The sequence below is a fragment of the Manacus candei genome, unplaced genomic scaffold (genome assembly GCF_025592945.1).
Source record: "Manacus candei isolate 608988 ecotype Guabito, Panama unplaced genomic scaffold, ASM2559294v1 h1tg000023l, whole genome shotgun sequence".
NCBI classification, from domain to species: domain Eukaryota; kingdom Metazoa; phylum Chordata; class Aves; order Passeriformes; family Pipridae; genus Manacus; species Manacus candei.
In genome coordinates this window covers 26,015,018-26,030,214 of record NW_026138071.1, presented here as the reverse complement: position 1 = coordinate 26,030,214, position 15,197 = coordinate 26,015,018, and the positions used below count along the sequence as shown (strand labels likewise).

Below are 15,197 nucleotides of genomic sequence, written 5' to 3'. Positions count from 1 at the left end.
TACCCACAGTTATGTTCTTCCTGATTCTAAAATATTTGATAACTGCTGTGGGTTTTTCTGTGGCTGGCCCTATTAATCACTAAATCCAGTAAGACAACGTGTTTTGTCCAACCATAACTTCCCCGAGGGGCTAGTTCTGCCCTCCCACCTCCTCTTGGGACTTCAGAAATCAGTGATAGAAAAGTATTGGTAGGAGTTAGAGGGTCTGACACAGTTTCGGGCAGAGCAAACATGCAACAATTATTGCTTGAAAAGGAGTGGTGTGAGATAACCCAAGTGAGCAGGTGCTGTTGACTCCCATGGCTGGGAGTCAGACACTCAGAGAACATCAGTCTCTCTTATCCCTAAGCTCCCCTGGGAGTGTGTCCTTCAGATTCGCTTTGAAAGCCGTATCTCAGCCCGGGTGCAGTAACACCATCACAGTCAGCTCCTGTATGGCACCACATCAGCACTGCATCTGGCCAAGAGAAGACCTCAACTAGCCCTTTCCTTTGGGCTCCCTGGTGGTTCAATTCACTTTGGTATTTTCTTGTTACAAATGAGCATCCTGAGAGGGAATTGCACAAGCAACTGTGCTTCCTTAAGAAGTGAGAGTGTGTTGGCCTGGCAACCAGCGTTCGCTTGGTGCCATCAGCATTCCCAGAAAACGTAATCGATAACAACCTCAGAATGCAACGAGGAGCAGTGAGGCTGGGCTGTGGAGGAAATATCTTTCATAACATGTTGTTCCAACTGCGCTGGTGATTCAGATCATGCTCCATGAGCACCATTTATTGAAGTTGCCTTTTGAAAACACCTGCAGCCATTCTTGGGGGGCTGCTGTAGCCAGGATAGCTATTGCTGCTGAAGGATGAGTATCCTGTCAGACATAGAATGCATCCTGGATGTTAAATTTTCTACTTTTGTCTCCCTGTTGTCTGCTTGCCTCTGTCGCCCTTCCTTGCCATCTGTGTTTTGCTGCCTGGTCTGATGGGGGCTGTAAATGCAGACTTTGCTGGTCAGACCTTGACCCTCCAGCGCTGGCATCAGAAGAGTGACTGGTGGGGCATTTGTGTCCAGAGGCCACTTCTGTTGTGCTGAAGTTCTTTTCGGTGTATGAAGTGTGTGGTGTGTGGTAGGAGGCAGCTTGTGCGTTTATGAATTACATAAAGTAGACAGGACTTGTAAAAGCCAGGAGAAACGGCACCCGGGTCTGAACAGACTTACCCCAGGTCAGCCAGGAGGGCTATGGCAGAGCCACGGACAGGTGGCATGGTCCTGTGCAGGGCTGGGCTCAGCTCTACCCCTTGCAGAGAGGTGGAGACAAAGCACTTCAGTGGTTCATCCCTGTCACGTCTACAGGGAAGTCATTGTGATCTCCATCCCCAGGATGGCGACATAAAGGACATGCAGGAGCACTGGACAATGTTTGGTACTGGGCAGAGGTCTCTGTGATTGCAGCTGGAAGGTGGTATTGCTGGGGACTGTGCCAGCATATAATAATCCTTTCCAGTTTTGATCCAGGGGGCAGGAAGATTAGGAGGAAGGTTCGTTACTAAACAACAGAGCCTTTTTTTGCAGACACACAGCTGCTCTTGTTCCATGCAGAGCTGAAATGGCAACTTCTCCTCCAGAGTAACCTTGAAAGGGAAGCAGCAGTTTCTTAGGTGACAGCCTGGGACGTGCTGGTGGGCACTGCCGGCCAAATTTCCAGGCCCTTGCCCTGTGCCTGGAAGTGTGGTCATTAACTTGGTCAGCCCTGTGCTTCACAGATCCCTCCCTGTGGAAGCTGAGGTGTGTGCCTGGTGGACATTCCAGCCTTGGCTAAGGACAAGTTAGCCCGGCACGAGGTGTCCCCAGGTCCCATCTGATGGAGGCAGGTCCTGCCACCACATGGGCTGGACACAGGCCCTTCCTCACTGGGCACAGGTTTAACCTTTGGTGGAGAGGAGGTGGGTACCCTCACATGGCTCACAAAAACCAGAGTCCCACGAAGTCTGCTGCTCCTGCAAGGAGTGCCAGGCATTGCTGATTCCTTTTTTTCCCTGTTGCCATGCCAACATGGCCCCACACGGAGTGAGATCTCTTATTAATCTCCACTGAGAGAAAGTATGTAGCCTGGGAGCTTATTTAGTATTCAGGAGTGCACTGGCTCCCTGTGACGGCTCTGAGCCACAGCCAGGCTGGCTGACAAAGGAAAGGAGGATTTAATTTTTTTTCCTCCTTTCCTCTAGCATTTGCTTCTCAAGGTTAAGGGAGACAGGGAAGAGACTAGAAGCACTTTCTGCTGGAGACCTCACTCGACAGTCCTCACTGAGGCACAACTTTCATGGAAATGGAAAGGAAATATTACTTTGGGGCATATTTTCTGTGCAAAATACAAGTATGAGAGAGATATATATGCAAATTTCTTGGTTTGACTCACTCTGATGAGCTACTCTGTATTAAGATTGAAAAACAAAGGCAATCTGGGTTTTAATTTGAGTGAAACTCAAAGGAAATATTAGAAGGAAGCAAGGGAGAACTCTGTCTTTTTGCTGTTTTAATCTGTGAGGTTACGATATAGAGAAAAAATCATCTCTTCTCTTGCTATATTCATATCCTGGGTAAGGACAGCAAAACTCGACATGTACTGGTGTTTGGTTTGGGTTTTTTGTTTTGTGGTGTTTCTACTGGTGGATTAACAGCTCACTTTAAATTCAGACCTTGTAATGGTAATTAATACAGATTTTTTTTTTTTGCCTTTGCCAGCTGAAGGGATGGAAATCAGCATGAAATGGCTGGCATTAGCTGACAGATGAGCACTGATGATCCAGTGCTTGCCCTTACCAAAGGCTGATCTGGAAATTCAAAGGCAAGACTCAAAGTGAGAGGTCTTTGTACTGGTGTTTACAGCTGTTCCTTGAGAGATGCTGAGCAAAGCATTTACTTTTTCTACAGACTGACTGCAAAACAGAGTCAGTGGTGCTTGGAAAACCTCTTCTGAAGTGATGATTTAGAAATGCAGTTTTGGTTCTTTCTCAGGGTTTTGTTAGTACTGAGGCATTCCTTGTGGCATGCAAAAAGTGCAGGAAACTCTGGGCACCCCAGCTCTGTACATTAGATCATGTGAGGGATCTCCTGCCATGTGTGGAAAATACCTGTTCAAAACTTTAGTTTTAGTTGCATGCAATGTATGGAAAATAACTGTGAGATATCATTAGCTTCAGGGCAGAAAAACCTGTTAGCTGCTTCCCAGAGAGTCATTTTCACTCAAGACTGAGTTGATTGAATAGTTCATGGGAATAGGTTTCCCTTGGAGGGCACTGTGTGTTTTGGGAAACAAACAAACAAAGGTGAAAACAAACTCCAGGTATTTCACTTTTTGTTCCTGTTTCTTTCCTTGAGACTAATTCGTGGTGATAAATGATCAGTTTGGTACAGCTCCCAGCAACCCATCTAGCCTATGGCACTTTGGATAAACTGATTTGCAGTCAGGTCCTCGGCCCATGCTGCCAGTGCTGTGTAGATACGACAGTCTGACTGATGTACTCAAATTGTTTTCATCCACAGCTTTGCACCACATGTCAGAAGAGGGAGAAGGATTATCTGTGACTGTTGCTTTTTACCCCAAATTCAGAGTATGTGCCACATCTAGGGTAGGACAGCCTGCACAGGTTGGTGGTGAGCTGTAAAGGAAAATAATCCTTAGTTGTTCCTGTCCATTAATTGCTTTCTCTTTCCTTTCCCTGTCATTCTTTCTTTCTGTTTAAGAATATATTGTCCTTCTCACCAATTGCTCTGTCAGCTCTTCCTTCTCTTCCTCTTTTCTCACGTTGTCTCTAGCTTTTTTCTTTTTTTCTTCATATCTACTCTCAACTTTGTCTCAGCCATCCAGTGTAGCTCCTCTGTGACCTGGAATTTCCACAGCCGCTCCTCATTTGCAGTACTCTTGGGAGCTCTGCTTCTGGATGCAGCTCTCTTGGTGGCTGCAGGGACCTCCAGCCCTGGCCTCAGCTCTCCCCACAGCACCTGGATGTCTCCAGCACTGGGGCTGCAGAAGCTTGCAGGTGTTAGAGTGCCCAGAGAAGGCAGCTTTGTCAGAGGAAGTGGAACAGGTAGTTCAGAAGATCAGAGTTATAGAATAGCCTGGATTGAAAGGGACCTTAAAGATCATCTAGTTCTGAACCCCCTGCCATGACCTTCCACTAGATCAGGCTGCTCAGAGCTCCATCCAGCCTGGCCTTGAACACTGCCAGGGATGGGGCAACCACAGCTTCTCTGGGCAACCTGTGCCAGTGCATGGGTGGGCACAAAAGATGCACTGAGGGCTTTTGTGTGCATCTCTCACATCTCCCTTCTTCAAGAGTAGGTGCACAGATCTTTTTCCTGATCACATTGCACAGGCTGAGGTGTGAGCTGATGGTGTCCAAGGGTGGGGAGGCAGTGGATGGGAGCAGGCTGTATGAGCATTCAGGGATGAGTCCTGGTCAGAGACAAGGCCCCTTTCTGCTGGGACAGTGCTAGAAGAGAGGGGGAGAGATGGCAGAACTGCTGAGCTTGGCTGAGAACTGCTCTGAACATCTATCCACGCCACAGCCCCCGTGGGACTGAATTAATTTGTATGTGCTGCGGGCCTGTTCTGCTCTGCCTCTCTGTGGAGACACTGCATGCACTCCTTTGGAAGCACGGCACACTGTTCTCAGGAGTCAGGAGAATCACACCTGCTTTGGTTCTGGGGCTGGGTAGGGCTGGGAAGCAGGGCTGGGAAGAGATAAGCCATGAAGCTGCTTCTGCATTGCAGAGCTGGGCCAGCAGTGTGAGCCTGAAGGTGAACAGGGCACAACATTGCTGCATTTTATGTGTGTTAAATATCCCCTGACAGGTTAAACCAGCATTCTGTTGGCATTGGCAGTGATCTTCAGTCCTCCTGACTGGGCACAACTAAATCCCACAGAGTGTGTGCACAGGTTAATGTTAATTTTAAACTTAAATCCAGCAGAGTTTATATAGCATGCTTTGAATTTTTGAAAAAAAAGATCACAGAAAACACTGTGTTTAAAAAACTTTAAAAAAAAGTGTTTAATACAATCTCAGAAGGAGCTAAAAATGAATTTTAAGGGACATGTCACCTCTTGCTGTAAGTGGCTGAAGCTCCACTGACTTCTATAGAGGTTCTTAAAAGACTGTTTAAAATGTTAACTTGTACTTAAGTTAAAAATAAATACTGATTTAAAAGTGAGTTAAAATGAGTTACCCATTACATATATTTACTCACAGACAAAGGATTAAATATATGGTTCTTTGTTTTGAAGTCAAAGTGATTTTTTCTGCGTGAGTCCGAGGGAATTCATATTTTAGGAAAAGATAGATAGAGCCGCTTTATATGTGCAGGTGTTGTTTTGAGCTGATACCAAGTCCTAGGCAAGGCAGTGGGACCTCACTGCATTGCCCTGGCTGAGGGTCTGGTGTTGTCTGCTTCAATATTGCGTGCTAACTCTAAATTGTGTTGCCCATGCATCAGACAAAACCGAACAGATAGCTTTTCCCACTTCTGACTTGGCTGGGAAATGCTGACAGTAAATATTTTGTTCCAGGCAATAGACTTAAGAAGATGTGACTCAGGGGATGCACAGAGAGCAAGTATTTGCAGTAATGAGGGCTCATTTCTAAAGCGTTGCTTTATTGTTCTGACATTTGTATGGCTGCTTTTTAACAGACTTACATCTTTCGAGGGGGGCTGGGGAAGAGACTGATCCCTTGGTGTTCTGTTCTACAACTGCCAGACAGCTTGGCACAGGCCACTGCCTAATGAACGTGCTGGGGAGCCACAGGAGGGGACTCACTGTAGCTTTCTGAATGGCTCCTAGCACGAGTCACTTTGGATTTTGCCACCGTGTGCCTTGGAGATTTGGACTATGTGAGCAGCTCTCTCAGTGAAGAAGGTGATCAGGAAAGTGCAGTCAGGGCAGTTTTGTCAATCACACACAGAATGTGTGGAAGCAATCCAAGGACAGGCAGCCTGAGCTTCCCTGCTGCTTCCCCAAATGCTGCACAACAGCCCAGGGGGCATGGGAAAGGCACCCTCCAGCCTCCTGTTTGCACCAGAGCACAGCCAGTCTGACACCAGTTGTGTACCAGATTTACTCTGCTGTAATGCAGATAGCATAAGAATCATGGAATCACTAAGGTTGGAAAAAACCTCCAGAATCAGGTCCTGGAGTTTTAAGGGGCTGGGTAATGGTGGATCAGATTTACAATCTAGAGGTTAAAGAGAACATAGGAGGGACTTTTGAATACCAAAGCAGAGAGGCCTAAGCTCTTTGCCGTGTGGCTCAGCAGGGTGTGAAACTGCTGTGTCAGGTACTCAGCTGTACCTCACCTCTTCATGCTCTTCTCACATAGTGACCGCAGTACATCTTTCCCTTAAGGTAATCTGAATGTTTATACCTTGGGGATTCAGTCAAAGTTCTTTCTTTCTCAAAACACAAGCCTTTTTTGACCTGTTCTGTTGGTCAGCTGGTGAATCCTGGTGATTAAATTAATCTCATTGATGCTGTAGTAGCTTGAAGTCACTGAGTTTATTAGGGAAATGATACTTGTCAGTTGTGTTGTGGTTGCATTTAATTTAAAAGCTGATGTTCCTATTATTTGCCTTCATACCTCCTGCCAATTGCTGTTGATATTGCCAGCATCCAGATCAAGGATCTACTTACAGCAAAATATTTACACTCACAAAAGCCATTTGAAAGCCAGTATTTGAATTCTGTAAAGCTATGTCACTGCTTTTTTTCTTCAGTTGCAAGCACTAATCTATTGGCATTATTTGGGGTTTATATAACTTAATCATACTGCTTTGATTGCTGTTGTGCATTTCTCTTTTAATCCAAGTGCAAAAAGGCAGGACGTAGAGTTGTCATTATCCCAGTGATTAAGTCCAGCCTGTATCTTTGTTTTTTCCTCCACAAATGTCACTGGGTGACACCTGGGTCTTTTGCCTCAACGTTTCAGCAGTCTTGACTGAAACAAGTCATCCATCAGCTTCCAGGAGAGCTGAGCATGAATTCAGGGCCTGTCCTTAGGGGACTAGCTAATGCCTCTAAACAAATCGAATAGCTATTTGGTTTATAGCCTTGCTGCACTTGGAATTGCAGTACCCCGCGGGAAAAAAATCCATAGGTCCTGTTTGCTTTTCAAATTGTCAAAGATAGCAAACAGCCCCTTCGTATCTTTCCTTTTTGCACTAAGCTGTGCAGGTTGCTCTGTGCTTTTGTTGTTGACTGGCTTCCACTGTGCCAACAATTAGTGCTGGTTACCTTGGAAACTGCTCTGCACCCCGCTGAGAATTTTGACAGGCACATTTTGACTGAAATTGCTTTGTTTTCCCAATTCTGCAAGCACACATGTAGATAATCCTTTTGCTGTGCTCTGCCTGTGTTCCTTCCCTAAAATGTAGCAAAATTAATGAAACATATTATTTTATCCTTTCCATCTGATTGCAACTTTCTTTAAACCCCGCTTTAGCCTCAGTGCTCCAGGAGCATTAATTACGGTTTGCTTTAGCCGAGCTGACTTTTAATTTTCTTGGTAGGTGTCTGTGAATGCATGAGAAGTTTTGACACAATTTTCAGTCTCCTCTTTTCTGTCCCTCCTTCCTGTCATCCCTTTCCTTTGGTTTTCTCCTGGAACGTTTGTTGTGCCGTGCAGTTCCAGCACGTTTAACTTTGTTTATGCCTTAAACGAGTTGTGCTTTACAGAGACCAGATGGCACCTTCCTTGGCTATGGCAAACTCAAGGTCTGCTGCCACCATAGTGGCATCGGATAGAGATGTTGCCAGAAAGAGGGAGGGGTGGTGCTGCTCCAGGCTGGGAAGAGTGTCCTGGTGAAATTGTGGGGATGTGAAATGCATTTTCCTTTTAGGAGGAGTTGTCCCTGTTGCTGTGAAATGGGTTCTCAAGTGGGAAGAAGTGGTAGATAGGTGGGCTGAGTGATCTGGCTGAATGGCAGTAATGGAATACAGGCAGCTACAGGCACAAAAGGAGAGGGAGAGCTGGGGAGATAAAATCTGCTCTGACTGAAGCAACGCTGGCCTGAGAAATCACTGACACTGTTACCTGGGGTGACGAGCAGGCTGTTTCCCAGGGTGAGCTGTACCAGCCCTGGTTCCTCTGCCAGCAGGTTACTTGAGGCAGTGCCGGGTCAGGTACCTGCAAGGCAGGGAGGTGCTGTGAGCTCTGCCCATAGGCAGTGTCTCTTGTCAAAAACAGTCCTCAAAATAATCATAAAGCATTGCATAGAGGGGTAGGGAAGAGAGAGAAGATAAAAGGCACTGCTGCATGAGGGCTGTCAGAGGCAAACAGCTAAGCCCAACTAGTTTGATCTAGGAAGTGGTATTCTTGAGAAATTCAGCTTCTTCATGGAGCCTGAGGTCATGGTAGTTAGGAAGAGAAAGAGGAAGAAGTGCCAGAGGCTGAAGGAAAACCATTTAAAGGGCACAAAAGGAACAGACACCACACATCACTGCAGAGGTGTGTCACAGATCTGATTTTTGCTCTTGCCTTTATAGTTGCCTGTTTTTTTTCTGGAGATATTTGGTGAAAGCTCAGACACCTTTTATAAAAGACTCTTGCCACCATCTGTAAATCTGTCTCTGGGGCTGGTAGACCTGTCCATTAGAAAAGTTAATGGACTGGAAAGGGTTCCTGGGAAATGAAAGTACTGTAGGTAATGGATTCAGGTGCCAGTGGAGACATCTGCAGTCCATTGACAACTGCAGCAGCATCAATAAGAAATGAAGGAGGGATTTGAAATGACATCTTGGCCTTGTGCAGGATCTGATCCCATATCCTGGGCTCTGCTCTAGCCATGCTTTGGCATGTAACCCCATTTAACTGCCCCTGCTTGAGTCTCTGTCAGTAAAGGGGGGCTCAGGTGTCTGGAGGGAGTGTCTGTATGATGCCACTGCAGTTTAAATGTCCATGCCAGAGCAGCTGGGGCGAGGATTGGGCAGCTCGAGTTTGCTTGTGAGGAGGGGAGCAGCCTTTGGATGCAGCAGGTCTTCTAAACACAGCCAAGAGGAAAGGCTGCAGCTCCCCATACCATCAGCAGCTGTTTCAGCATGCCCTGTGCATCCCAATGCTCTGAAAGAGTTTATGTCCCTGAGTTACCTGTGGGGCAGGGAGATTCCAGAGCTCCTGATTCAGTGTTTTGGGGGCTGGGGTTTATAGAAGAATTGGGCCTACTTCCAAAACCAGGAGCACAGAGTGCTTACTTGTTAGAGTTTTAACTTTGGTTTTAAATTAGTATAGTGCCCCAGACAGGTGTCTGCCCTCCCAGCAGGGCAGAGTCCTCTGTTCCTGCCAGGGAGCAGTCATGGCACTGGCAGCAGCTGGGCAGAGCTGACCCGACAGCCCTGTCGGAGCTTGGGCTGAAGTGAGAACCTTCAAGGGAGCAGCAGAAGCACTGTCCCTCTGTGCCAGCTTCTGGCCTCACCTTGTCAAGGGGCTTTGAAGAGCTCGTGCTGAGAGTCTTCCACAATATCTCCTCTCCATTATGGACATCACATCCAAGGACTGCCTGTACTTTTGGGTACTGCATTCCTTGAAATCAAACTTTGAAGCTCTCTCTGTGTCCTGTATCACAAGCAGATGACATCTTGCTAAAAAGGAGCAGCATTTTACTCTCTGCAAAATACAAAGGAAAGGCATGTTGCTATTCTTCGTTCTGCTGGAGTATAACGTGAGGCCAAGGTTCTTGTGCCTTTAAGAAATGCATCTATTTGATGTTACTTTTAATATGTTAGTGCCATTTTTGTTGCACAAAGTAGAATCACAGGGAAAGAGGGGAAAAGAAGGAAAAGGGGGAAAAGGGAAAGAGTGAAACAAAATATCTACAAGCAAAACTATGTCTAATGAATCCAGAGCTTTTAGGCTGTGAAGAATTTGCCTGGCATCCAGGCTGGCTAAGTCTCCTTTTTCTTTTTTTTTTTTTTTTTGTTCTGTATCATTAGGCTTCCTTGAACTTTAACTGAACCATGAGGAAACTATGAAAAGTCTCAATAGCTGCCCTGTGAGGATTTGACTTACCCATTGGATCTGCTATTTATAGTGTCCATTAGTACAGAAATGTCTGTCCTTTTGCAGCAGCCATGTATAGCAAAAGCACTGCTCTTCTGGTGAACTGCCCGTGCCTCCTGTGTCACCCAAAATATCCATCAGCAGAGTGTTCAGAAGCCTTTCTCCATTAAAAAACCCTGCCAAACAAAACAAAACAAACAAAAATAAAGCACAAGCCCAGAGGCCATTTGTATTTTTATTTACTTATTTTGCATAGCATGAAATTGAAATCTCCACTTTTCAGGAGGCAACCTTTCACCCCCAGACATATCTCCCTGTGGAACATTGTCTTTGTCCCAAGGAAATTACCTCAGGAAGAGAGCTGAGAGAGTGGGAACTGTCTTCCAGCCTCGGAGAGCTCAGTTGCACCAGAGAACCAGGCTAGATGGGAACAAGTATAAATTCTGTAACAAAAGAGATCATTTTTGATAGGGATCGGTCTTACCTTGCTAGGAGAAGGGTTGCTTGGCTGATAGAAAGCAGTTCCCCAAGTGGGTTTCCCTTGGTACCTTTGCTCCAGGGTACTAAATCTGGTTTACATTTGCATATTCTATATCAGAAATTCATGGGAGCCTTTTCTTAAATTTTTCATGTAAAAATAAGCTTAAAAAATTTATTCTCTTAACAGTCTTCCTTGTTGAGTCTTGATTTGTTCACCTGAGCTAACAGTATAGACTTGATGATGTTGCTTTTGTCAGTGGTGTTGTCATTAATAGATTCACGGAAATTTTGACAGGAGGGCCATGTGTCACATCCTCCAGGTGTAAAGTGGTGGCAGGAATTGGCACGGGGTCTCCTGGAGCTGTGAGACTCTGTGAGCTCTGAGCTCTGTTCTCCGTGCTCACCAAAGCTGTTGGGGCAACACTCTTTCCTGCTCTGAAAAGGCAGCATCTGGACAGGGGTGTCTCAGGTATCCAAGGATGCTGTATGGAAGAGCAGTTTATGTCCCACCCGTGCAGGGTGCTGCAGCTCACCACGGGCGTGGGGAGGACACCTCGTGCTTGCAGGAAGAGGATAGGCCAAGCTGCAGGTTCGTTCTCCAGGTTTTCCCTTGTTCTTTGCAGGCTGCTTGTGCCTCACAACACAGGGAGCTGTCAGGGCTTGTAAAGATTCCAGATTTGCGTCCAGTCCACTGCTCTGCAGCAGCAGCACCATGTGAGAGTCTAGGAGGGTCTGGGAAGTGTCTGTTCTGTGTTTCTCACAAGAGGAAGGAACCAAGAGGTGCTGAGAAGCATCCCCAGCATCCAGCAGCTGTGGAAGCAGGAGAAATTCAAAAAAGTCCCAAAACGAGGTGCAGGCCTTGGAAAGGCAGCTGGGAAGATTGCTGGGCTTTAAATCAATATCCCTGTTCTTTCAATATCCCTATCTTTCTGTAGGACTGGCCACATGTGTGACTTGATTTATGGGGTTATGGTGCTCGATTCGATCTACTTAACCACTGAGGGGAGTTTGATCTCATACTAGGGGCATGTTGTTGAATGGAAGAAGAGAGATCTAGAGCTGCTGTTTGCAGTCTCCTACTGCTAGCAGGCAACTATATCATATGTAGTCCTTTTCATAAATGTATCAAGCCCCATCTCAAAGCCAGTTAATTTGTTTCCTCCTATGTTGAAGGCTTGCAGCACTTCACTCCACTGACAGTAGGAAAGCGGCATCTTTGGATTTCTAGTCTGAATATGTCCTTGGCAGGTTTATATTCATATATTTTGGGGTTAACAGTTTTTCAAATCAGCTTATTTTTTTCATTGCTTGGTAGTTCTGACATATTCATCTATCTCTGTTGCTATTGGCAGGAGCCAGTGGAGCTGTTGCAGTCACTGCCCTACAGGTGACCAGTCAGGAGGGAAGTGAATTGTAAGATATAAATACCAACAATTAGGAATGTTGTTTGCCAGTGGGTGGGGATTTTTAATATCTCATTAAATAGTTTGTTCAAAAGAAAGATTAACCTAGCACTTTGGTTTTAGACAAACGTGGCTGTGAAATTCTAGTAACTCACATCTATGTTTGTTTGGGGGGAAAAAAATCAGCTTTTCTAAATGACAAACAAAGAGGAATAACTTTACATTGAAAGTACAAAGGAAATCTGTAAGAGTACTAGCTGTGAAAAGAAATAATTATTAATCTAATGGACGGTGTCCCTTGTCAGCATGGTTGCTGTGAAGTTACATGTAGGGCATTGATTTAAATATACTTGCCCTTCCTGGCCAGTCCTTGTCTGAAGGACACAGTAATGGGTGAGCAGAGAGCTTTTATTCCTGCCTCCGGGATGATGATTAATGGGGGGGCTCTGACAGGAGCAGGGTGTATTGACATCTGTCATCACAGCCCTCTGTCCCCACGCGGGGGCTGGAGCAGCACTGAGGTTTCGTTCTGTTCTCAGGTGTGTGCCCAGCAGAGCAGCTGGTGGGCTGTGACCATGCAGCTTGTGGCCTTCCCTGAGACTCAGCTGTGACTGCATTGGGAACAGCTCTCAACCAGCACTTGGATAGAGCTGGAAATTGAGGGGGTTTATTTGCACTGAGTTTGGCTGAGAAAGAGGAATATACTACTGATGACTAAGTGACAGTGGGCTAATATGCAGATAAGAACAAGAGACCCTTTTTCTCCAAATTATTTTGTCCATGGTTCTGCTGGATCAGCCCTTAAGAACTTGATGTGTTGGATCAAAGGTACCTGAACTGCCTATAGGGCAGGAAGCCTCTTTGTTTATTCCCACATGCAGCTGTATGCCTGATGACATTTCACTGTACCTTTGAGTGGGTCTGGAGCCAAGATGAGACACAGCTTCTCAGTTTCAAAGTATTTGCTCCTTCAGTGGTCCCACTGCTGCCCTGTGGTCACCAGAGCACCCCGTTCCTCAGCCCCTCTTGGCTGTGCCACACCTTGAGGGTGGTGAGGAAGATCATAGCCTGGCTCCCATGGCACCCGGGTCTGTCAGGCCTGAGCCGGCTCCATGCAAGTCCCCTTCCCTGCTCCAAGCACAGCAAGAGTGACAGCTGGGAGCCAAGCCCATGTCCGAGATGGGGACCCAAGAGCCCATCCCACAAAAAAACTGTTACCCACTACAATTCCTCTGCGTGCTACTCAGACCTACTGTTTCAATAAGGCTATGAGTGGCAGCCTTAAAAGGGGTGGGGAAGACAGAGTATGCATTTTGATTGTACAGAAATGTTAGTCGGCCCTTCTTTTTTCAAGTCCCTCATCAGCATAGATGGCTGTCTGGGAAGTGCCTTTAATGCATACTGAGTATGTGCTGTTGAGGAGGAAATAGCATCCAAAGTGCATGTTAGAATGCAGCTCACTTCATATATTAAATGTCAAGAAATCCCATTACTCAGCTGGCCATTCTACCCCTGTTTGCAAAACAGTACCTGCAAAATTTCTTCTAGACATTTAATAAATGATCATCTTAAAATTTTGCAGTTGCTGCACATTATCCCTATCAGAAAGAACATTTAATAATGATGCTTTGTGTATTTTGCTGTAAAGGCTGGACTCCTGATTTTTATAAATATTCAACATTTTCCGCTGAGATATCTTTGGAATATCTGGTCCTTCTATTTTATTTTTTAATTGATTTTCTTGTATTTCAGGGAAAAAGATTACCTTTTAAAAATGGATTAAGTCAGCTTCCATTTTTTATTGATTAAGCTAATCTTTATGATTTTAAAACACCATTCTGATTAGCATGCTTTTCTTTTTTTTTTTTTTTCCCTGACTTTGCTGCTGCCACAGAAGAAGTGTCTGCGAGGATAGTACAAGTAGTAACAGCTGAAGCTGTAGCAGTTCTGAAAGGTGAGCAGGAAAAAGAAGCCCAGCACAAAGATCAGCCCGGACCTCTACCTTTAGGTAAAATGAGACAAAGAATGTTCCGAGTACCCTCGTGCCTGCAAACGTTGTGTGTGTGTGTTACAAAATGCAGTGCCAGCCATGTATTCACCTTGGTTACGGTCGGGGTGAACCCCAGCACCGCTGGATAATACTGGAACCACATAATACCGACGGCAGTGTCCTTGCATTCCTGGTTCTTTGTGCCCTGTGACTGTCTCATTCCCCCTTTGCTCTAACAGCAGCTCTCCAGCTGGTGTCTGGCTCCAGAGTGGCACAGCCCTGAGTGTTATTGGTGGCAGGGGTTTCCTCACGGTGTTTGGTGGGACCGTCTGTGCTCAGCCGTGTCCGGCGTTGAAGGATTGATGTCTGGAGAGGCAGAGGTGGAGGAGAGCATATAAAAGGAAGTGAGGCTTTGCTGGTTGGGTGGTAGCTGCTCAGATAGGGGGAGGGGGAGCACCTCAACAGGAAGCAGAAAGGAATGGGACACAGGTGAGGACGGAGAGGGATTAGCAGCTGGGCAGGGTGAGGGGAGATTGTGGAAAAAGGACTACACATGGTAGAAGCAAATGCCAGTGGTCTAAACTGGGAACAGTACCACTGCCACTGGACCATACCATGTTCCCATCCTCCTGCTGCCTCCTTTGTGAAATGTCTCTCTGAAATACGTGTGTATATACTTATACATGTATATATATAAAAGAAGGTAGGTATACAGCCTTTTTTACCTAAAGTGCTTCCTCCTTGCCAGAAAAATACAGTAGCTCAAAACACGTACACGAAAGGCCAGAGAAAGGCCATAGTCCATCCTGAGGTAGGGAAGTCTTTCAGGCCTGCCCTGGACAGGTTTTGCTGAGTGCACCTACATTGTAATTAAATCAAAACAATGCCTTGTGGTATTTTCCCCACAGATACTCCACTTGCTTCAGTGCAGTGGCTGGACCCTGCCCAGGGATGAATTAAAGTCGATGACTAGTTTAGAATATTTGTGGAAAATTTGGTTCCCGAGGTCTTTTGCTTCATTAAACTAACTTTGAACTGCAGCAGGGACATGTCAGCTGGTAATTTCATTCTTTGGAGACACTCAGTTTTACATGGAATACCCCAATTCTGTAAATGGCTTCATACATATATAACTACAGATCTCTTCACTGGGACCTGGGAGAGGCAAAGTAGATATTCAGTTCCAGCTAGTTAGATAAATCACTTAAAAAACATTGTGAGAAGTATGTCTTCAGTTAACAATTGTTGGTGTTACAGTTCCTGTGGTCAGTTGAATTGTGATGAATTTA

General features: G+C 45.8%; 1 protein-coding gene across 18 annotated transcripts in view; it reads left to right on the top strand.

Moving 5' to 3' along the window:
- Positions 1-15,197, top strand: part of MAP2 (microtubule associated protein 2) — a 252,875-nt gene that overhangs the window by 185,358 nt on the left and 52,320 nt on the right. For all 18 annotated transcript variants that reach the window (XM_051787743.1, XM_051787741.1, XM_051787760.1 and 15 more), the window contains one exon: positions 13,813-13,926. In XM_051787743.1, coding sequence (XP_051643703.1) covers positions 13,813-13,926 — 114 coding nt within the window. The remainder of the gene's footprint in view (positions 1-13,812; positions 13,927-15,197) is intronic.